General features: G+C 39.3%; 1 protein-coding gene across 1 annotated transcript in view; it reads left to right on the forward strand.

Moving 5' to 3' along the window:
- The first annotated feature begins 748 nt into the window (after positions 1-748).
- The window catches only part of Gda (guanine deaminase), an 87,129-nt gene continuing 62,685 nt past the window's right edge, over positions 749-25,192 (forward strand). Inside the window, exon 1 of the mRNA XM_076843492.2 lies at positions 749-871. Within this exon, the coding sequence (XP_076699607.1) occupies positions 749-871 (123 nt within the window). The remainder of the gene's footprint in view (positions 872-25,192) is intronic.

Below are 25,192 nucleotides of genomic sequence, written 5' to 3' on the forward strand. Positions count from 1 at the left end.
GTCCCTTGATTGCTATTCCAGCACCCTAGGTCGCTGCCATTCCCTATTTGACGGGAGAACTTAATTTTTCTCCCCTGGTACAACTGGAAGTAAATCAAAGACAGTCATTTATTCAGACGTGATGTTGGGGTTGTTTGTAGACAATCACAAGGACCAAAACATTGACCTTAAGGCAAAGAGAGGAACTTTGAGATCCACATGGACTCCCGTGGTGGGGCTCCGTATGAAATTCTCTAAGATGTGCTTCCATAAACTCAAGGGAGGACAAATACATATTCTGAGTCCCGTAGAAATTGAAAATGAAACTGATCATGAGGTAGACGTTCCCAACCGACCTTTCACCTGTCCGGAACTTGAGAAATAAATGGCCCTAAGAGAGTAAGGGGCAGAGAAGACTGGCAGACAGAAGTGTAGGCATGCCAGTTAAAGAAAGGTAGAGAAGGTTGATTCTGATAACTCAAAGAGTTAACACATCCAAAACTAACGCAGGGGTGGGGAGAAAACCACACCCCACGGGAGTGCGGAGCCAACTCGCGGGAGAAAAATCCTATTGGCATTGAGGAGGCAGGGAGCCAGCCCCTGGGCGCGGCCTGCAGGGGGCAGGCGATCGCCCGGGGAAGCGGGGGCAGGACGAGGCCGGAGCAGGTGCCCGCTCCGCAGCTGCAGGCAGCCGCAGGGAGCCCCAGCTGTGCCGCTGCCGGTGTGCCCTCCTTAGCCCGCGGTCCCCGCGCTGTGTCCCGCCGCTGACATGTGTGCCGCCCGGATGCCTCCCCTGGCGCACATCTTCCGAGGGACTTTCGTCCACTCCACCTGGACCTGCCCCATGGAAGTGCTTCGGGATCACCTCCTCGGTGTGAGCGACAGCGGCAAAGTGAGTGGGCACGGGGTCTGGCCACCCGGACGCGCCGGCTGACAGGTGGAGGGAAGCTGGCGCGATGCGCGGCGGACGGAGTCCCGGGTTCGCTCCGTGCGGCTCCGGAGTTGAACTTGAGCGTTTGGCTCTCGGGAACGCAAAGCGAACCCTGACACTCGGTTCACCGGTTGGCTAGGGGAGTATCGAGTTTCCGGAAGCCAGGAGCAGTGGGGTAATCACACCACTTCTGGTTCGACAGCCGTCCAGGTTGCACTAGAAAGAGAGGAGAGCCATCCCCCGACCCACAAACCTTAAGAGATCAGCAATAAACCATAACATTGCTTCATTCATCTTGTATCTCTGGAGCCTGGCGCAGTACCGGGCACAGGGTAGGCGTATCATGAATCTGGTTTGAATTTATTGTGAAAGAATTAACAGAGGAGGGGTCATTTGATCGCTGTTGATTTGCCCGTTTAGTACATGGAATAAGCAAAAGAACTGATTTCATTCACCGAATCCTTGGCTCAACGCAGAGAATGTACTAATGATACAGGTTAGACAACTTGTAATACTAGAAAGGATAGTCGAAGAGAGATTATCCATCTCCCTGTATCCGCTCCCCCCCCCCACACACACAGAGGCATTTGCATTAAAGCAAGCAGTTCCATTTTAAGGTTCAAAATGTCTTCTATGAGTGTACCTTCTACACTTCTTTTTCCAAAAATCAGAATTTCTACAAATGACATTGGTAACTTAATGTCTAATATTTTCCGTTCTGTACACACAGATGATGACTGCATTAGTAATGGACTGGTCAGTTTAAGTAAAGTCATTCCATTTGAGGGATAAAAAAGAAAATAAATCCAGGGGTGATATATTTTTGAGCTATTTTCCAACTACTAGTTTGGTTAGCAAAAGTACACATATTTGTGATTTGTCAGATTCAAGCTACTACTCTCAACTAAAGATGTTACTCAATCAGTGACTCTTCTTACATTTGGGGAGAGGGCTAAACCCTATTTTATCATAGTGCTTTAAAAATTATCTGTGCATAACTCAGAAGCTGTTGGGCTTCTGAGGTGATACAACTCTTAGAGTTCACTCAAATGCAGAGATTGCAGTGAACCCTGAGATTGGTGCTTCCTTGCATGGGGACATGACCCTCAAGTTACAGGAAACTCATGTTGGGGCAAGTCCTGGGAAGCCCAGTTATAGAGACTACTGATCTATGAAAGAATGGAGGTGTTGGTCTAATCACAAGGAGCTGTTCAACTCTTAGATTCCCTTTTAAAAATGAATTTCCCATATCCAGAATTCTAACTGATAGAATAGCAGACAAGAGAGTGGGTTGGGGGACTGACTTTAACACTGGAGAGGAGTAAAAAAGGAAGTAAATTACCTTAAAAATTACCTTTCCTAGGGGTTATACAGAAAAAGAATTAAAGAGTGTCCTGAACACGCAATTAGTGGTTGAGTCAGGGAGTCTATTCCTAACTAAGAAGCATATTTGGGATTGTAAATTTAGAAAACAGGCCATTCCCTCACAAGATATAACTAACTAGGAATTGACTACAAAGGCGAGTTAATTCAAGGGGTTTAGCTTTCCCAATGAAACTCCCTAATCAGTGAATTGGCAACTGTTCTTTCTATCTTCGGTGCAAGGCAGTTTATTTCTGTGTTTAATACAGGGCATGCTGTATATATTTCAAATCTTGATTTCCCTCATGTTGAAATAGGAAATGCCTCACCTTTGGGATTGCTGAGATAATTGTCTATTTTTTATTTAAAACATTTTACAGTTGAAAAAAGAAAATAGTGTCCCCTTGAAACAACAAATATGTGAAATAATCATGATCTTTAAGTTTTATTGGGTTTCCTAATGCTGTTCTTGGGATGAATCTTCAGATGAATCAGGAGCATCAGAGTTGCTTGTGAAAATGCTGATACCTGAGCACTGGTGGCAGAGAACTGAATTTCACAGGCCTGGAGTGGGACATAGGAAGTGGAATTTCAATGAGAATCCTGAAGGATTTGGACACAGGGAGTGGGTGGATGACATTCTGAGTAACTGTAGTATTTTGGTTGTGTGGTGGGACCACTTTAGTGAGATATGGGGAGCTCAGTTTTGTTTCAAAGCCAGGTCTGAGATAACATCTCAAAGAGAAGGGACACAACTTCCTATGTCCTCCTTCTCTCTTGTATGCCTCATTCCTCACTCCATATAACTTCATGTAGGCTCAGAGAATGGTACTGACTATGTTTGATTCAATAATTAAAGCTTATATTCAATTAACTTAATTAAAACTATTCTTTAGCCAACATTTTGGTTTGGGGCATTTTTAATTCAGAGTTAATTTTTCTACTTGAACATCATGTAGCTTTTTAAAATAAGACTCTAAAAAGTATAATTAATTTGAAAATGTTTAATTAATCTTGAGACACAGTGTGCTCAAATATTACTGAGTTACCTAATTCTTTCATATACAACAGGGTCAGGTTGACTTTTAAGATACATTAAGACTTTTAATGCACACTTAGGCAGAAGCAAGAGTGAGGAAGAAAATTATTTTGGAGGCAGTGCCTTGGGGTACATGTAGTAATTCCTAAGGAGAAACAGAGACCTGAGTTTTGGTTAAAAGTCTACACTAGTTTTCCTGCTCTAAGACCATGGGTGAAACACCTAACCTTTTTTGAGCCAATTTTATCATTTGTAGAATTTGATTTCCTTTTGCTAAATATTAAATGAGTGATGAATAAAAATACCTGGCACTTAGTGGATACTTGACATATACCATGTTCATTCCATCCTCTTTCTTTCCTTTGCCCCTAGCAAATTCTTAAGCTCTTGCTCACTGCAGCATTTTTTCATGTTTCCACTTGGTGGCACCCGTGCAGGCCATGCAGCAGAGAAGGAAACCAGGGCCTGAGAGGGACAGTGTGGGACAGCGAGGCAACAGCTATGCATCCTCTTGGTCATGTCATTCATCTACTGGGATGCAAAGATGTACCTGGGAAGACAGATCTGAGGAGCTGTTAGTCAGCTTTTCACTGATGCAACCAAATTACCTAACAAGAGTAACTGAGAGGAGGAAAAGTTTGTTTTGGCTCAGGGTTTCAGAGGTTTAGTATGTGGTGGGCCAAGTCCATTGCTTTGGTCCCAAAGTGAGGCAGAACATTATGGTGGAAGGGCATGGTGGAGAAGCAGTGCTCCCTGTGTGGCAGCCAGGAAGCAGAGGTGGGGGAAGGGGCCACAGGGAAGATGAACGCTTTCGGGGCACTTCCCCAGTGACCCACCTAGCCATGTCCCACTTGCCTATAGTTCCCACTCAGTCCATTTAAAGTAGGATGGCTTGATTAGGTCACAACTCTCATAATTCAATCATTTCACTTTTGAATATTTCTGCATTAACACAGTAGCTTTTGAGAGACATCTCATATCCAAACCATAACAGAAGTATTTACTGCACATTATTTTCCATACTTCTTAGTCGGCACAGTGTGATTATTTCCTATTAGAAAGCTGAGATTTGAGAATTCACGCATATAGAGATTGGGGTGGAATAGTCAGCTTTTGAAATATAGCCCAAGGGCCATGTTCTTTTTATGATAGCAGGCTTCTTCCCCAAGGCATGATGTGTGCCTTTAAAGAACTTGCCCTTTATTAAAAGAGCCAAGATTTGTTGGTATAAGAAAAGTGGGCTGATTCTTGAGCCAAACAGGGGGCTCCTCACTGGAGATAAATTGATGAATAAAGTGTCTTGGTGGTGTTGGTAATCTAGTGGTATATTAACAAAATCTGCTATGACCTGTCTGAACTTGACCTAGTCTGGGGGTGGAGGGAAGGCTTTCTCCAGTATCAAATGACATTTAAATTGTGTTCTGAAGAATAAGTAGAAGTTAACTAGGTAAGTCAGAAAGGATTCAAAGTAGAGAAGAACCTTCTAGGCAGAGGCAATAGATTATGCAAAGGTCCTGGGTAAGCAGGAAAGAAAGGTCAAAATGGTTAGAGTCTAAAAGTTCGAGAAAAGGATAACGTAAGGTAAGGCAGGACGGATTGACTGGGTGATATCATGGAGGGCACATGGAGTGGGGAGGGATTGAACTGTGATTATGATTTGCAGTTTGTACAGTTCACTTTAACTTCAGTATAAAGAATGCATTGGAAGGGAGTTGAGTGCAAGCAAGGAGGTCACATTGGAGAATGTTGCAGTAAGGAGTTCAGGTGAAATGGGATGTAGTTTGGATGAGGAAGTTCAGATGAGGGAGGCAGTGTGGCCTGCCAATTCATGAAACCCTAAGAATACCTTTATCACTTACTACTGCTGGAAATTTGTTGCTTTGCATTTCTACTTCCAAGTTTCCCTACATACATACACACACACACACACACACACACACACACACACACACAATTTATTTAATATACATCATGGGGTTGCTGAAAGGATTAATGTATTTATAAGTGTAAAATATATAGAATAATGCCAAGCATGTAATACATGTTTAGTAATCATCATCGATTATTGTCAGCAATGGAGATGGAAAGAGGTGGAAAGACTTGGTAGCTCTTTAGATCAAGTCAGCTGGATTTGATAACTTGTGTACGTAGGGTTAGAAGGCAAGAGCATCAAGAGAAATGTATGTCAATAATATAAACCAGGTGTGTATCACTGTGTGTAGGCAGTACAGAGGGGCACAAATTGACCAGTGATAGGAAAGGCTTCTTGGAGGAAGCAGTCATTGAACTGAACCTTAAAGAAAAGACAGGATTTGAACATGCAGGACAGAATTAAAAGGCTCTGGTAAAGGCAATGGGCTGATGGTTTTCAATTCTAATGCTGTTAGGAAATTTGCTTCCATAAAAAGATGCTTTTCATGCCCAAGTATCACAGGATAACTCTGAGAAGTCTGATTTTCTAGAAAGCTGATTTCTTTGTTCAGAATGTTCATAGCAGACACAGCTGGCTACCCACTCAATAGCTATAACCTTTTCTTTCTTACCACATCCTGAAGTTGATCGGCCTGTGATCTACTTGGCACGGGCTACCTCAGAGTGTGAGCCAGCCATGGTAATGTACTCCCACTTATCACTTACCATACTTGTTTTCAGCAGTCTCAGAAGAGACAGCTTAGCCCACCTCCCTCTCCAGGACCAGGATATTCTGAGTTCCTGAGCTTGGCAGGAAGGTGGATCTTTGCCTTTCCAAGCAGGAGGAAAGGATGACACAGAACCACTAGGATTTGGATTCAGACTGACAGAATTCCTGGCTAAGCAAGATGGTGGAGCAGCCTTCCTTGGTAACTAAGCGTGGTTGGTGATTGACATTCTGGCACACAGAAAATCAGTTAAGATGCTTCTGGGATGTGGGAAGAGAGCCCCTCTTCCTTTCTTTGGATGCTCTCACTTAAAGACGGGATATCTGGGGTTGCTGCTGCCACCATTTGGGACCATGAGGAAAAGGTTAAGAAGATCCCAGAGACACCAACCTAATCTCTGACATCTCTGAACTGCTGAGATCATGAAGTGTTTTTATTGTCTAAACTGCTGTTAGCTGGGTACTCTGTTCATTGCAGCCCGACATACACATGTTATCACACTGCTTTTCAAAGAATCATATTTTTCAAAGAATTGCTAGTTGCCTTCTGCTTTCCCTCTTTTTATCTTCTCCTTGTCAGCCCAAAATATCAGTGTCTTTTTAGGCACCCATATTAGTCAAGTCCAGTCAATTTTCCTTTGGGACATCTGTGCATAGTCATTCCCCACCCCAGCTCAACCCTTTGTTGTCTCCTAGATAAAATATTACACCTGTTTTCTCACCCCTATTTCAATGTTTCCTCCACATTACTGACAGTTATTTTCATGAGTAGTATCATATATCTCCTCTTCTGTAGCCATCAGTGGCTCGTTCACTAGTGCCCCAAGGTCCAAATGTCTTTGGAAGTTTCTAGACCTGACATTATTTGGACCTAATCTGTTTTTTCAATCCTTCCACCTACTTCATCTCCCTACCTGGCAAATGGGAATAAATTTACTATGGCTGGCTCACACCACAATGTACCCATGAACCAAGAGATGATCTGTGAAAAAATTTCAGTTTCCCAGCACATCATGCTTGTTTATGGCTCCATGTTGTTGGTATCAATCTCTCAGCTTCGCATAGAACTCCTTTTACAACCCATTTTCCATTGTTTATCAAATGTTAAGGCGCAGCTCCAATGTCCCTTTCCTCCAAACCTTCTCTAGCCATCATTCCCTGATTGGAATAAATTCCCCCTTCCTCTGTCCTCTGATAAATATTTCTTTTTGTACAAAGATTGAACTCAAGAGCTCTTAACCACTGAGCCAATTCCCAGCCCATTTTTATTTTTAATTTTAAGACAGGGTCTTGCTAAGTTACTGTGGCTGGCCTTGAACTTGTGATCCTCCTGCCTCAGCCTCCCAAGGTCCTGGGATTACAGCCATGTGCCACTGTGTTTGGATCCCACAAAATTTTGCATGTATTTCAAATTAATATTTTTCTAGTGGCTAAGAACATGGCTTCTGGACCCAGACTCCGTGAATTTCCAATTTCAACTCTACTGCTTATTTGGAGAAATTCCTAATGTATCAGAGTCTCCACACCCAACGGTTGGTGTGTTGAAGTTGAATCCTGACTGTGAGGTATTAAGAGGGAAGACATTTAATCTGATCATCGCATTTAGAGATGAAGCCTTTGGAAGGGGATTAGGATTAGATATGGTCATCTAGATGGAGCCCCATGATTAAATACTGGTGGCTTTAGAAGAAGAGGGAGAGAGAGCAGAACACACACACACACACACACACACACACACACACATGCGCTGTCTCACCATGCAGGGCCATGTGCTGTCTCAGGACTGTGCCAATAAGAAGGCCATCATCAGATGTGACCCTTGGCCTTGGGCCAGAGCCATAAGCCAAAGTAAGTCTCTTTATAATTTACCTAGTCTGTGGTACTGCATTATTAGCAACAGAGAATGGATCAAGAGAGAAGGTTTACTGCCTCTGAGCTACTTGTCTGTAATTTTACTTGTGCTCAAGTCATTAGGAATCAACTTAAGTATCATCTCCAAAATCTTTTTATTATTTCTGTATTCTACAGTGATCTTTCCCTATTTTTTACATCTCTCTCTCATTGTCTTTCTTACAGAGTACTTATTCACATTCATTGACCAGGCCTTATTTGTGTCTATTTTTACTCAAATTAATTATAAAAGTTCCTATTCACATGACTTGAAAAAAATGTAGTGAATATCTAATATTTCCTAACAGACATAAGATATTGCAAATAGCATAGGTGCTCAGCAAATATTTATTAAATGAATGAACACTGAAAAAAATTACAGCAACTGTTGCACAATTTGTCTTAATCTTTGCTAGTAATAGTTCCAAAATGTATTTGTGTGTACCTTAGAAAATACAATATTGCATGTAACTTAATCTCCTCTCAAGAATGATTTTTATTGCACAAAATATAGATGTTTACAGTTGTTCTTTTTTATTTTTATTAGTTTTTAATAGACGTTTATTTTATTTATTTGTATGTGGTACTGAGAATTGAACCCGGTGCCTCACACATGCCAGGCAAGTGTGCTACCACTGAGCACCAGCACCAGCCCCAGTCCCAGCCCTACAGTTGTTCTTTTAATTAAATTCATTCTGGTTTGAAAATGATGTTACTTTTGAAGGTTTTAGTGACAAAACACAGAAATTGGAGATTACTTTCTTGCATTCTACTACCTATAAATATTGCTAGTGTGTTTTTAAACATTTATTCTAATACTGACTACCTGGGATGTCTGGCCAGGGCCTCACTTACAAGCAGCATGTGCCAGCTGCAGTGAAATATGGATTTACCATTTGAAGCCAAGCGCTCAGAGTAAAGGGTTGTACATGAGAATTAACTCTATCAGTGACTACAATGACAAGGAACACAAGGCTCAGAGAAATAAAATGGCTTTCCCAAAGAGATACAGCAAAGAAGGAATGGAGTTGGGATTTGGATCCAGATCTGTTTCCTCTTTAGCCATTATTATCTCTCTGGATCTGATTTAAAGACCCTGGTACCATTTCATCCAAGTAAAGCATTTAACTTTCTTTCTCAGTCTTGTCTCCTTTGCTTTTGTGCTTCTGAGTTTCAGACAGAAAATCCATTTTTCATTCTGTGGCTATGTTGAAGATCTATTTCTCTGTCCCATTATTCACCCCCTGGTTTCTTCCCAGTTGAAACTGTCCTCCCTCTTTCTCGGTCTTTTCCTTCAGTGCTTTTTTTTTTTTTGCTCTTGTCAGTGAAGCTGTTTTTAGATCTTGGTTCCCAGCACTCATCAAACTTAAGCAAGTCTGGATGTCTCTCCAAGTCCACAGCCTTCTAGCAAGCCCAGATATCCCCCAAACAATGCAAAAATGGTTACTGTGATATAATCTAATCAATGTGCATGAACCTGAATTTATAAAACTGGTTGAGGAAGGATACACATATACTTCACAGAAAAATTGGTCAGAAGTGTTTTAATAGATGAATTGAGAGATTCAAAAGGGGCCTCAGATTCTTCTTATCCTGTTTTTTTTCTTTTTAACCATTTATCTATTACTCTTTACTCCTTTCCTACACTCATCTCTAACTCTGTCCTCATAAATGTTCCAGTTTCTGCATATGGATTTGTTTTTCATGGAGGGGATAAATAACTTTCATTAAATCTTGAAAAGATAAGAGACAAAATTTTCTAGACTATCTAATCTTGAGTCTCAGGTAGAACTGTCTCACCTATACAACATCCCTGTTTGGCTTTAAGTGATCAATACACTAGGAATGTATCGATCTCTCCAATCAGGTGCTAATAACGTCACTCCCTCCCAAGGAGAACAAATCTGAGCTCCACTCACTATGATTATTGGAATGCTCAGTGATACTTGTTTTGGGACCTTTCCTTTTTTTCCTTCCACCGTGCAAGGATTCCCGGAGAGTTTATAATCTAAGCCTTCATTCATTCACAGATACTGATCAAGTCTTTACTAGGTCCCAGCTGCTGTTCTTATTCTGGGGCTGCAGCTGTGACCAAGATGAAGCAGCCATTGACATGGAGTTTTATTTCAGGGCTCTTCCAGATGTCTGGTTCTTAAATAAGGGCAACCCCTTACCTCCAAGTCCATGGTCACTGCTACCTTTGTTCTTTGTGGCAGTCTGATGCTGCACTTGGGTGATGATCCAAACCATCTGTTGGCCAGTACAACCCTGTCCTGTCCAGACTGGAAAGGGCCTTCCCCAGGGTCAGCTAAGGGGCACTCCACACCCTGTGCTTAGCTTGTTCTAAAACAACTTACATGAACTCTGTGGCCACACTGGTCTTTATATTTGGCTCCTTTTAGGGAGAAGATCAATGTTCTATTTATTTTTCATACCTTTATTTATTTATTTATTGGTACCAGGGATTGAACTCAGGGGCACTCAATCACTCAGCCACATCCTCAGCCCAATTTTTATTAGAGACAGGGTCTCACTGAGTTGCTTAGTGCCTTGCTATTGCTGAGGCTGGCTTTGAACTCAAGATCCTCCTGCTTCAGCCTCCCGAGATGCTGGGATTACAGGCATGCGCCACTGCGCCTGGCTCAATGTTCCATTCTTTCCTGGTGTGTCTACGATACTTAAAAAAAAAAAAAAAAAAAAAAAAGTCCAAGATGAATCCTTAGTTGGTCTCTTAACTATAATGGTAAATTTTAAAAGAGTTCCACAGTACATTTAAAATATGACTTAAAAAGTTTGATCAATTATGGAGGCTGCAGTTGTGGCTCAGTGCTAGAGTGCTTACATGTGAGGTACTGTGTTCAATCCTCAGCATCTATAAAAATAAATAAATAAAATAAAGGTCCAAAAAAAAAAAGTAAAATAAAGGTCCATCTACAACTAAAATATATATTTAAAAAGTTTGATCAATTAAAATATTGGTAGCACATTTCTTATGTTTTGTAGTTGTACATTAAAATACTTCAACATAATTTAAAAGGAATAAATTTTTCCAACATTTTTTATTGGTGCATTATATTGTACATAATGATGGTATTTGTGGTTATATATTTGTGCATGTGCACCATATAACAATATGGTTTGGCTAGTATCACTCCTCAGCACTTCCCCCTCCCTCACCACCTCCCATCCCTTGGTCCCTTTCCTCTACTGACCTCCCTTTGATTGCTATGAGAGCTGTCCCCACCTTTTATTAAAAGGGAACACATATTGTGTGCAGTTCATCCTTGTATATCGTTCTTGGCTTCTTGTTTATGATACTTGATTATAAACTCACAGATACAAGGCATTTTGATGATGATATTGAGAACAGTATAATATTGAACTTTTACTGAACGCTTGTTAGGTGCTGGGCCCCATGCTGAATGCTGTGCGGTCATAATCTCAGAAGCTCTTGTGGCTACTTATTGAGATGAAATAGCTTTACTTGTTTCATAGACAAGGAAACTGAGACTCCGAGTGCTGATCTTAACTTTGTAATAAATGTCTGGTTTTTTTCTTCTAGTACTGAGGTCTGAACCCAGGGACATTCTATCACTGAGCTACATCCCTAGCCCTTTTTATTTGCTATTTGAGACATGTTCTCCTTAAATTGCTGAGGGACTTGCTAAATTGCTGAGGCTGGTCTGGAGCTTGCTATCCTCAAATTTGAGGATCCAGCTTCCTGAGTTACTGGAATCATAGGCATGCACCAGTGTGCCCGACTGTGCAACAAACATCTAATGATCAGTTGGATGACTTTTCTGTCTCTTGAAGTCATTAGGTAGCTGTTTGATTTGCCAGTCAAACAGCAAATTTACAAATAGCTATCGTTTTAGTCAGTTTTTGCATTACTGTCACCAAAATGCCCAACAAAAACAACACAGAGGAAAAAAAGTTTTATTTAGGACTCACAGCTTCAGAGGTCTCAGTCCATAAGTGACCAACTCCATTGCTCTGGGCCCAAAGTGAGGCAGAACATCATGGCAAGAGGGTCCAGCAGGGGGAAGTTGTCAGGGAGAAAAGTGAAGGGGCCACAGAGAAGAATAACCCTACTTGGGCAGGCCCCCAGTGACCATCTCTTCCAGTCACTCCCTACCTGCCTATAGTTAACACCCAGTTACAGCTCTCACAATCCAATCATTGTACCTCTGAATATTCCTGCATTAACAGGAGCTTGGGGGAGACATCTCACATCTAAACCAAAACAGCTTTCCTTATTTAAATTATTAATAGGAATTTAATTCCCAAGACTAAAGATAGACTCAAATGAAATTGACCAAATTATTTTATGTGCTTGAATGAATATGTCATGATGAACCCCACTATGACATTTAATTGTAATGCACTAATAAAAATAATTGACTAAGAAATAAAGATAGATACATTTCTTCTGATACAGATTCTAAAGTTGATTAAGCATCTTTCAAAAGATTTTGTTTCATGCGTGGCTTTGATCTTAGATTCTACCTTCAAAAAAGAACAACAAAACCAACAAAAACCTATTATCCTTTTCCTTAGTGAGAGTATTGTTTGGGCTGGGGTTATGGCTCAGTGGTAGCGTGCTTGCCTAGCATGTGTGAGGCACTGGGTTCGATTCTCAGCACCACATATAAATACATAAAATAAAGGTCCATCAACAACTTAAAAATATACATATTAAGAAAAAAAGAAAGTATTGTTTAGTTAACTTTAATCACACTAACTTATTAACTCAAAAGGATAAATTACATTAAGTTTAACTTTAAATTGAGATCTGTTTTTCAAAGCCTTTCTGACTGTTGAAGTTGGTGTCTCTGTGAAATACTGTTTTCTTCCTCTGAATTAGCTACAGGCACATTATTACCTGAGACCATTTTACCACAAATATAGCTCATGTCTTCTCTACCTGTCATGGTCTGCTCAGGTTGGCATCACCATAGGACCTGTTGCTATGGTCACAGTGCTCTTTCTCTTCTCAGCCTTATCATTGGGTTTTAAAAAATTATTTGGACAGAAGTGCACCTTCCTCAGGAAACTGCAACTTAAAACCCAAGTGTTCCAAGCCTCAGTTTATTGACAAGCTATTCTTTCATGAATTAACAAAGAAATCTATGAAGGCTAAAGCAATTACAAGGTAATTGTAATTTAAAGAGAATTCTAAGGTCAAGAAATTTAAAATTTCAAGGTTCTCCAACAACTTAAATGGAAAGAAAAAGTCTATCAAATAACCATACATTTCTCACCCGCCCACATTCTTATATACAAACTACATTTATAGTAAGAGGTATAAAAATAAACCCTAAATAATTCTTACTTTTGCAGAGTAGGAGTAGAGAGTGGGTGGTGTGGAGAATAATTTTAACTTTTTTTGTATTACTATTTTTTGTTTCCTTGTTATTTGTTTTTATAATTTAAAACCAATTTTTATTTTAAAATTTGAATTTTCTCTTAATTGTGGTAAAATACACATAATATAAAATTCACTATTTTAAAGTGTGAGATTCACCAGGTATGGTGGCCCTTGCCTATAATCCCAGACACAGGGGAGGCCAAGGCAGGATGATTGAAAAATTCAAGGCCAGCCTCTAAAACTTAGTAAGACCCCATCTCAAAATAAAATAAAGGGCTGAGGATATAGCTCAGTGGTAGAGTCCCTTGGGTTCAAGCCTTAGTACAGCTAAAAAAATAAATTAATGAAAATGTAAGATTCAGTGTCATTTATTGTGGTCATAATACAATGAGTTGTATAATGCAACACTATCAACACTTACAACACTATCAACACTATCTTGTTCTAGAATATGTTCATCACCCTAAAAGAAACTCTTTAACCTAAAGCAGTCATTTCCTACCCTCTCCTTTCCTCCCACCATCGACCACTATTCTGCTTTCTCAATCAATAGACTTGCCTATTCTGGATTTTTTTGAGTAAATGTACATGCACAACACATGATCTTTTGCGTCTGACTTTTTCCACTTAGCATAATGTTTTTGTGTGTCATCCATTTTGTGGCAGGTGTCAGAGTTTATTCCTTTCTATAGTTGAATACTCTCCCATTGTTTGGATATACCACACTTAATTTATCCATTCATCAGCACATGGGCATTTGAGTTGCTTCTATACTTTGTTTACTTTCTGCAGTGCTGTTATGAACATTTCATGCACAGGTTTTGAAATCCTATTTATTTTTTAAAATTGTTCTATGGCTCCCTGTTGCCTAACCTTGAGCTAACCATAGGCCTGGTCTTGCTATTTGCCCAAACTTCCATATTGCTTTATGTCTTTGTGTCTTTGTCCATGTTCCTTCTTCACCTGCCACCCACTGCATGAGTGAATACAAGTATGTGTATTCATATATGAACATAGGAAAGTAATGTCCAATTCATTCTTCTGTCTTTCCTATTCCTATCCTCCCTCCCTTCCCTTCGTTCCCCTTTATCTAATCCAAAGTACTTCTTATTCTTCCCCAAACCTCCCACCCCTTGTGTATTAGCATCTGCATATCAGAGAGAAAATTCAGCCTTTGGTTTTTGGGATTGGTTTATTTCACTTAGCATGATAGTCTCCAGTTCCATCCCTTTAAGGCTCAATTTAAGAGCCATATTCTTAATGAGGTCATTGCTGACCCTACTCCTTCCCTTCAGTTCACAGGCAGGACTGACAGCTAGCTTCTTTGAACCCCACTTTCCACTCAGCATCTCTTTATGGCTCATACTCTATCTCAAGAATCTCCCCAATGACCTAACTTTGAAAATAGGTCCTTCACTTTGTCACCTTGTGTCCACAATACCAGCACTTTGTAGGCAGTCTGGTGAATGTGTATTGGATAAATGACATCTGGATGATTTTCACTACAGGTTAATCAGTTTGGAAAAGTTCTTGCTTCATGAGCCAGCTACATGGGCAATGGCTTAAAATAGCTTCCAAATAACTAATTGTTTGAGTAAGAACTCTGGGTTTTCTAAGCCTAGATGTTTGGTAACAACATATTTTGCTACTGTGTATTTGATCACAGCAGGCTATAACTAGTTTCATGTCCTGGTGAATAATTAAGAAGCCTGGAAAAGCAGATTTTAATTAAAACTCTGAGACCTCATAAAGTTCCCAATGCCTTTATCTTGGCCTATGTTAAGGACTTGGAATAATGGGGATTATAGAGGCCTGCTTATTGCCTTTGGTTTTGTATTGTAGTTAAGGGTTTGCTTCTTCATAAAATGGTAATTTACTTGGAATGTTGCATGTAAATTGCTACTTACAATTTACAGTCCCGGAACATGGTAGACCCTCCATAAACAATAGCTCTTATTATCCATCTCCTGTTCCTCAAAGTACTTTACAAAGTGCTTTTGCACAAAACTAGCATTCGATAAATGTTTTGTTTTGTTTTGTTTAAGTGAAAGAATGAATATCTAATGGACTGTTTTGCTCTGTATGGAGAAGAAATGGTTGATCAACCTTCTCAGCTGGTTGTAGTCAATGCACTTAGAAACCAAGAAGTAACCCTACTTGTGCTTTCCACATAGCAGGGCAGATTTTTTTTTCCTGTGCTATTTCACATAAAAGTTGTTTTCTTCCTGCATTTGAAGGGTGGTTTCGTGCAACCCTCAGCCCCTTTCTGAAGTACAACACACAGAATTCATTCAGTGTCCTTAGCACAGCGTGGGTATTCATACCACCTCCTGTTCCAGCAGAGCCTGGACTCAATGGCTGGAAGGAGCTGTTATACTTGGAGCTCTTAAGGGCTGATGATAGCTGATGAAGAGTGAGGACTTTGGGGTGTTAGGATAAAATGATGAATAAAAGAGATGCATCCCCTGTCTTATTTGCACTTGGAATCAACAATCAAATGAGTATGTATAAGTATATAATTTCTAAAAGGGGAAAATATACTGAATGCTTTGGAGATATAGAAATCAGCTTACTTTGAGGAGATGCTTCAAGAAATAATCCCTAAGGAAGTGACATCTGAGCTTTGTCTGAAGGCCAAATAGAAATTCATGAGGCAGAGAAGGAATAGGAAGGGCCTGCACAAAGACCTAGAGTGAGGAAGAACCGGGAACTGTGTGATGAAGGATGAGAAGCAGTAGGTGGTGGAGATAGATGAGGCCAGAGATGAAAGCAGTAACCACATTGAGTGTCCTCGTAGATCTTTCCCTTTACTCGAAGGGCAGTGCAAAGCCAATGAAGGGTGTTAGAAGAGTGGTAGAGCAGGTCTGCTCAGTTATAATTTGTGCACTGGAGCAGGCATGAGTGGCTGCTGAGTTAGCAGGTGATTTCAGTGGACCATGAAAGAGACAGGTAGGTGGTGTTGGGATGGGGAGAAGTGGGCACATCTGTGACACTAGGAGGAGGCAAGGCCGATGGGATTTCTAAAAAATGGCTCCAGTAGGAGAGAGGATGCTTCCCCTGAGTTTTGGGCTTGTTCAACTGCATAGATGGGGTGGCATCTCTGAGCTAGGGAGCAGAAGAGAGCTCCAGCCAAGGAGGACAGTTCCAGAGATCAGATTTGATCACACTGAGCTGAGGTCCTTTGTGACATCTATGTAGAGATATCAAATGTGCATTGGCTTGCAGGTCTGGGGCTTAGAAGAGATGTCTGAGCAGGAGTTATTTAGTGTAGAGTCAGGGCTGAGAAGAGAACAGGAGCTAGATTAACTTCTGTGGTTGTGTCTGGAGTTCAAGAGAACACATAGAATGAGAAAGCAACCCAAAGATCAGAGAAGACCATGCTGTCTGGAAGGCAAGATGCTTTAAAATAGAGGGAGTAGGTAGATGTCAGAAGTTACTAAGAAGCAGCCATAAGAAGAACCCTGCAAATATGTATAATAAATTTAGCAACTCCATTATCAACTCACTGTTCACCCTAGGAAGCTTATTTTAGCAGATTATTGTAGACAATAATGATAGGTGACCTTTTTTAAGATAACAGATATATGATATTTTCTTTTATCATATGACAAAAATAGCAAAGTACCTCCAACAGGACTAAAGTACAAATAAGTTACGTTTGTTTTATTCCATCAATGCTTAAGCTCTCAGACGATATTTATACAAATGTTTGCTCTTGTAGCATTCTCAGGGCATAATGCTCTCGATGTCCTCCTGTTTTCAAATGCTCTCGTAAGGTTTTTGTAGATCTTTACATTTCAGGGAACTTTAGTGAACACAAACTGCTGGTTCAGAATTCACTTGGGTTCATACTCTCTTGTGCAAACAATATTTCTCAGCCTGCCTTATTATATAGTGATTAGCTCTAAGTACATTGCAAGAGTTATGTAAGCATGCTGCTTTTGCCCATTTGCAAATATTTAATTTAAACGGATGCCAAAGTACTGGCAAACACATATATGCTGGATCTTAGAAATAGTCTCAGCTTTCTTAATAATCATTGTACCACTTTATCTCAGGAATAAAATTTGGCATCTCAGTGTCCCTGGAAATCTCAGTATACAGTTAGTGTTTTTGTTTTAAAGTACAGGATGCCAATATTGAAATTTTATTTTATTAAGATCAAATAGGTAAGGCATGATTTTTCTACAAATACAAGATGGCTTTGAATTAAAATAGTCAAACAGATAAAGCCGGGTAAGACAATAGAAGCAGATGTTTCTTTCATTCAAAAATGCATTTTAATCCCAGTGAAGTCCTTCCCTAAAGGCACTGAGAAAATCCTCACCCTCCCTCACCACCTCCCTCCCTCCTGAGTGACTGTACAAGGAAAATTTAATCCAGTGGAAAGAAAAAAAAAAAAAAAAAAACCATATCAATGACTCATATTAAGAAGGAAAACTACAGTTTTTAAATGTGTGAATGGAGGTTTGTACAATCATCCCCCCTCCCCTCCATCCAGATAATCAAGTGGGAAGAAGAAGAAAACCTAGAAGATTTAGGCTTTATTTATGGCAAATGAAATTAGAATAAGGAAAACTATCCCTGCGTTCTAGGCAGATTGGATGCTTCTGAAGTGTCAAGTCATTGGTCAGATAGCTTGGGTGAGCAGACAGGAAGAGGATGAGATCTGGAAAGGAAAGATTTGTAGGCCACATTTAGGATGTCTTTACACGTCCTCACCTTTTCGTCCACACCCTTAATGCCCTTACTCTTATTTCTCCACCATATACACTTTGCTCATCACCTCCTCCAAAAAACCAAAACCAAAGCCAAAACAAACAAACAAAGACCCCATGGGTTATTTTCCTTTCTTTTTGTTTTCCCAGCTCAACCCATAGTGTGAATTTGGCCTATGAAAGTCTACTGCCACGCATTGTTCTTGGTTTCTTATATGCATGTAAGTTTTATTCCCTCGGCCAGAAAATAAACTCTTGAAAAGCAAAAATGATTTCTTATATATTTTCCTGAGTGCTTAGTGGTTTGATGGACATATGATATACATGTCAATGAATACAAGACAATTTCAGGTCCTCCAAGTGTTATCAACTTAAATGCTGCCTTTCTGAGTAGGGCAAAATACAGTCCAAGAAGCCCATTCTAAGCAATCCTGGTCTTTCCATTCCCAGCCTCTGTATGTGGTGATTTGATTGGCAGACATCCTGTTCCTGGCCATCAGGCACAGGTGTAACTTTCACAGATGAACCTAGAAGATAATTTGTAATTTGGGGAGGTTGTGTGTTGGACTTCTGAAAGCTACATGTTGGTACATTGGTCACTGTCCCTTTAGCAGCTAGTGTGCACAGCTGCCCATCAGCAAAAACACCTCTGTAATTTCTTTTTCTGTCATATATGCAGTATCTCTCAAGTGCTTGGTACTTTTAGAAAATGTTCTAATATTCTTGAGGAAATTGCTGAATAGGTGAAGATACAGTCTTATCAAAGTAAGTTTCTTTTAAAGAGTGTTACTTCTGCCTAGACTGTAACCTCCATGGAGGGAGACAGCATGGCTTGCTCATATGGTGTCCCCAGTGCTGGGGCACATCACCTGGATGATAAAATATTCTCAGCAAATATGTATGGAATGGATGAATAAGAAAAGGATTATTTCTAATAAAGGTAAAACATGATATAATGCTGATATAGTTTAGATTTGTCTCTGATAGGGTCATGTGGTCTCTAGTCTGTAGCACTACTGGGAGGTGGTGGAACCTTTAGGAGATTGGGCCTAGTGGAAGAAAGCTAGGGGACATGCCTTAAAGGGCTGTTAGAACCCTGGCCCTTCTTTTCTTTTGTTTGTTTCATGGCTGCCACAGGGTGAATAGGCCTTTTCCACCACATGCTTCTGCCATGATATAGTGTACCACCATATGTCTAAAGCAATAAGGTTGAGAGACCGTAGACTGCAATTTCTAAAACTGTGAGCCAAAATAAACCTTTTCTCTTTATAAAAGGATTATTTTAGGTGTTTTGTTACTGTGATGGAAAGCTGACTAAGATAAACACTTACCATATTCCAGGAACTGTTCCAAGTCTTTTAAACTTATTATTTCATTTAACTCACTAACAAGTTCTTTGACTCACTTAGTTCTTGAAGGACCCCTGTAAGTGAAGTACTATTTATTTCTATTTTGCAGATGAGAAAACTGAGTCATTAATAGTTTGAGTCCCTTGTTTAAAATCATGTGACTAGTAATTGGTGTAGTTAGGATTTAAATCTGTAAGTCAGGTTCCAAAGAACTTTTAACAGTTCTGCTGTGGGAGAAATTAATGCTATACTGGTTTCTAGTGTTTGGGGATACATGAAAGTCTTATGCCATTGTATGGTCACTAACCTTTGTGTATTTTTGTTTTCTTTTGACCTTTTGTCTTGCCAAAGCACACTTCTAAGGAATTATGACAATTTGTCTATAAACTTTCTAAAGCAAGGATGTGACCCAGGATCACCAAATTACTAATTCTTAATCAGTTCTGACCATCACTGTTCATGTTGTTACATGTAGGGCTTTATTTTATTTTATTTTTATTTTTAAATTTGCCACGCTGGTAATGAAATGCAGGGCCTTATCCATGCTAGGCAAGTGCTCTACCTCTGAGCTACGTTCCTGGCCCTATGTCAAGGCTTTAGAAGGAGGTGAGGTACGGTCCCCGGCTTTTGAAAGTAGAGAAAGTAAACTAGTACTTGTGTATGACTGGCAGTCTTCATACAAGAGAAGAATTTGCAGAGCCAGTAGCTCGGGTTTGTTCTGAGTTTCTTTTATTAACTCCTGGAGTTGTTGATTGAGCTAAGCAGGCAATTCAATAAACCTCATAATATGTTGATCGTGTGAAACCTAATGCCAAGTCTATTTTAGAGCCACCATGAAGAGAACATAAAGAAACAAGGGGCAAAAGAGCATCCAGTTCCAGAATACTTCTTGTTGGACTCAGATTTTATTGGTTAAATCCATTCTTTTGAAATGAAGCCGTGGCTGATTTAATTTGGCTGTTCTGAAGGCTCGCTCTGTAGATAGCCACCACCATTTCTGTGCATGTTCTTATTGATTTTTTTTTTTTTAAGTAGGTAATGTAATCAAACTGTGGAATAAGTTTCCTGGTGTGATTTATTTAAAGAGTTTTCCCAAATTATATGTATGAAGTCTTGGGAGTTCTGTTTAGAAAAATCAAACTGGACCAACATTTTGCTTCTTTGCTATCAGCTCCCACTGTGCAGTCAAGCTGATGAAAACAAGCTTGTGAGCCAGCGCATTAGAATTAGAATTTGCAAAACATTTGGTTTTCCAGGAGATCTGAGGATGGCTTTGTAATTAATGTGATAGAGGAAAAAACAGAACAAGGATTTTTTAATTACACCATTGCTATGGTTTGGGTCTAGAGTGTTCCTCAAAGACCATGTATTGAAGGCTTGGTTCCCAGTCTTTGGCGCCATTGGAGGTGGCTTTGCTTCTTCGCCATCAGAAGTGAATGAGTTTCCTCTGCCCTGTGCTCCCCACCATGATGTTCTGCCTTACAACAGGCCCAAAGCAACTGGGTCAAGCAACCGTGGATGGAAACCACTAAATCAATTAGTTAAAACAAATCTTTTCTCCTCGTAAACAAATTATTTCAGGTATTTTTGTTATAGCAATGAAAAGCTAACAAAACTATATGTTAGAAAAAAAATGGTAATTTAAAAATAGGTCCTTCAGCTCTCAGGAAAGGAAGTTCCTCTACGCTCTACTCCCATGTCCTGCATCTGTACTTCCAGGAGGTAGTCTTCCCTGTTATTCTGTACAGCTATGTCCTAGTGACCAAAAAGGATGAAGAGAGACCAATTATAGATTAAATAAACAGAAAGAAACATATTTTTTGGCATTAAAAAATTAAAATTAAAATCCCCTGACATTAAAAATCAGGGTATATGATATCCCAGATCATTTTCTGGTTGCATAAAAATATAAGGAAAAGATGGATTATACCCACAGGTTTGACTAAGAATGATAGGCTCGTGAATATGCTTGTATATGCACTAATATGCTGTTCTCATAATTATCCTTGAGCTCTTGGGATGAACCAACTGCAGTAGCACCTGGGGGTATTTATACATATTAATTTTAAAAATAGAATACTGGTTGGCAAGAATGACTCTCCTGATACTATATAAAAGGTAAAGCAAGAAGCAGAAGACCAAAAGAAAAATAAAGCTCATTCCCGACTTCATGCTAATACAGATCTTTTTTAGTATGTAATAATTGGATTTTTGTGGAGTTGAATATAAAGGAGATTTATAAGTTAAATGATGTTAAAATAATATATACAGCTACAACTTGGGATCCCTGAACTATGGAAGGGATTCTTTACTTAAAGGACTGTGGGCCGATGGATTAGGCAGTATTCTTTGTGTGTGTCTCTTCCTCTTCTTTGTGTGTGTCTGTAAAGTGGACATGGAAAAGCGTACTATTACCTCTCTAGCCACTCCAAATGGATCTCTTTGTTTACATTTTAGAAATTCTCTTCCACCATGAACAACTCAGCAAGAACTTTAATAAGTCAATAAATATTTATTGAGAGCTTTCTGTTGCCAGGCCACGATAGGCGATAGAGCCACAAAGATGAAGACACACTGACTTGACCCATGAGATCTAGGAGGCCAGTGAATTGCAGTAGCCATGACATGGGAAGCTGGTGATCAGTGGTTTAATAGTGAAGTAAGGCCATGTATTTGGAAGTGTGTGGCAAACCTTAAAACTTTTAAAATAAAGATAAAATAAGAGTGCTATGGAGTAGGGCTGCATTTTGATCTTTGTGGTCAACTCATTACTGTGTTGGTATAAAGTATAAAGATAAATCTGTATGGATTGTGTTCATTATTTTTTTTTGTTTCTAAAAGAAATTAAAACATTTTTGTGGGTTCATTAAAGTATCAAGGACTCCCTGATTACCTGCTTATTGCATGTAATTGAACAGAGTTGACCCCACCATACACTAAGGAATTGCCATGGGCATAGAGAGTAGAAGTTCCTTGCTTGGTAGGTAAGTGGCTGGATAGGAGGTTGAAAGAGGGGGCTTGTGAAATCCTACAGATGTGACCTAAGTCTTACTCTCATTCTCCACTGGCTGTTTACTGACATTATTTTGAGCTATGTCTAATCTATTATTCATTCAATCCATTAACATCAGAGCAACAATTATAACTTTCATTTCTTAAGTTTCTACTTGGTTCTTATGCAGATCTGCCTAACCATTTTTTTGTTTGTTTGTTTGGTGCACCTACCTATTGATTGGTGTATTTTCTCACTATTCTTTCTGGCATTTCTAACCTTTTGGGGGATATTTCTAAAACCCATCCTTGAGAGTTTCCTTTAGTTTATATTTTCTAGGGTTAAAAATTCTCGTAGCTTTTAAAATATAAAAGTGTCTTTATGTTGTCCTTATCTTGAAAAACACTTTTGCTGGAGACAGAATTCTAAGCTGACAATTTCTTGTAGTAATTGAAAATGTTTGGCAACTGTACTCCGACTTCCCTGGTTGCTTAGGAGCTGTCTGATATCAATCTAAATATCTGTTCTTTAAGGGAATGATTTGTTTAGGTACATTTTGTTTTCATCATGCTTTCTGTATCTGTGGATTGGCATTTGTATCAGTTCTGGAAAATTCTCAGCCATTGTCTCTTCTAATATTGCCTCTCTTCTTTCTCTCTCCTCTTTTCTTTAGGACATTGGTGAGATATGTCTTAGTCTTTCTTTTGTCTTCCATTTCTCTTAACCTCTTGTTCATGGATTCTATCCCATTGCCTCCCATCTGGCCACGTACCATCCCAGCACAGGCCACACGTGGCTTCTGCACTCTGCTGATGTTCTTCCTAACACCTTGGGATTGCTTTCCCAGGACTTCTGATGCCACCATTATGTGGGAAGTTCTGCCAGAACAGCCTGGTCAGGATGAAGTTGCTCTACTCTCTACTCCCATGGCAATTCTTTAATTTATAGTGGAGTCTTAACTGTTGTGTATTCCATCTGTTAACCTTGTTATAGCCACACTGAAATTCCTTTTTCTAAGAGTGATTTTTCAAATCTATCTGATCATTTTTAATTATCTCTTGTTTGTTCTATTTTGTGATTCCATTCCTTATTTCTTTAAGCAAACTATGTATGCCTTCTATATATTTTGTATCAGATATTTTCAATATGTGAAATCTTTGATTCTAAATCCAGACTTTGTAGTTTCTACTAGTCTTTACCGATGGTAGTTTATTTTGGTTTCAGTTTGAGAACTTTTTTGTTTGTTTGTTTGTTTGTTGGTGCCAGGAATTGAACTCAGGGACACTGAAGCACTGAGCCACATCCCCATCCCTATTTTGTATTTTTTATTTAGAGGCAAGGTCTCACTGTCTTGCTTAGTTAGTGCCTTGCTTAGTGCCTTGCTTTTGCCAAGGCTGGCTTTGAACTCATGATCCTCCTGCCTCAGCCTCCCAAGCTGCTGGGATTACAGGCATGTAATCCCTGCTTGGCTGAGGAGAACCTGGGGTCTAAATTCAAGATTTGGTCCTTCTGAAAGGATTTTATTTTCTTCTTGTTGGCAGCCAGGGATGCTTGGGCCCACCATGTTTTTTTTTTTTTTTTTTTTTTTTTTTTAATCTAAGCTGACTGCTTACTGCTCCTCTTTCCATATAGAGGCTCGTTCCCCTCCCTTTAATTTTGATACTTCCCTTTATGTCCTGCAAGTGCTCCCTAAAAAATCTCACACAACAGCATGTAGTTATTTTGTCGCTGGAAGTCCCCTTAGGATATTTCTAGAAGTGGAAATTGTTATGTTATTGAATACTTATTCTGTGCCAGGCACTCTCGAGCATTTGACTTGTGCTGTCTCACTTAACACAGCTTTATGAGAAAAGGAAATTTGTTTCCCTCATTTTTCAGATAAGGAATTGCAGTGCAGTGATTGAATAATTGTTGACAGTGTTACACAGTTGAAAAAGCTAGAATTAAAAAAAAAATTACCTCAAAAAATTCATGTACATAGTAGGAAATTTAAATGTACAAAAGGACAGGTGGTGAGTCTCCTTCCTGTTTCTGTTCCCTGAACATGGCCTTGCCCTCTAGGAAGCAACAGATTTTTACTTTTTTAAAAAATTAAATTATTTATTTATTCTAATTTGTTGTACACGATGGCAGAATGTAATTGATTTCATATTACACATTAGAGAGCACATTTTTTGAAGTCACTGTTTGTACACAAAGTATTTTCACACCATTCGTGTTTTATACATGTACTTAGGGTAATGATGTCTAACTCATTCCACCATCATTCCTACCGCTTTGCCCTCTCCCTCCCCTTTACCCTATCTAAAGTGCTTTCATTCCTCCCATGCCCCCTCTCTTGCCATTCTGAGTCAGCATGTTCATATATCAGAGAAAATATTCAGCCTACTTTTTTTGGATATAATATATAAAATATAGAAGCTTTTAAACACATATAATTACATAGTATAGACTGTATTATATGTTACATACAAAATTATGTACTGTATTACATGTTATATACATATATACTATACTATATAATATGTATAGTATATTATATACAGTACATAATTTTGTATGTAACATATATTATATATTTTCTTTATATATTACATACTGTATAAAATAGTATATAATATTTATTTCCACTATATGTCTGTTTTTTCTAGAAAAACAGAAATAACATAAATGAAAAGATTTCTTGAATACTCAGCCCATGCCTGGTACTTCTCATCTGTTACTTCCTTCATTCATTTGAGAACTATTATTTTTATTTTATAGGAGAGAAAAGTTAGGAAAGTTAAGTAACTTTTAAAAGTTACTTACAAAAGTTAAGTAACTTGCCCAAGGATTTGCAGATAGCAGGAAGCAGAGCAAGGATGCAATCGGATCTCCAGGGTTGCTGAGCATGCATGCATTGGCTTTCAGAAGGAGCTGACATACA

This window comes from Callospermophilus lateralis, chromosome 2 (genome assembly GCF_048772815.1).
Source record: "Callospermophilus lateralis isolate mCalLat2 chromosome 2, mCalLat2.hap1, whole genome shotgun sequence".
Taxonomy (NCBI): domain Eukaryota; kingdom Metazoa; phylum Chordata; class Mammalia; order Rodentia; family Sciuridae; genus Callospermophilus; species Callospermophilus lateralis.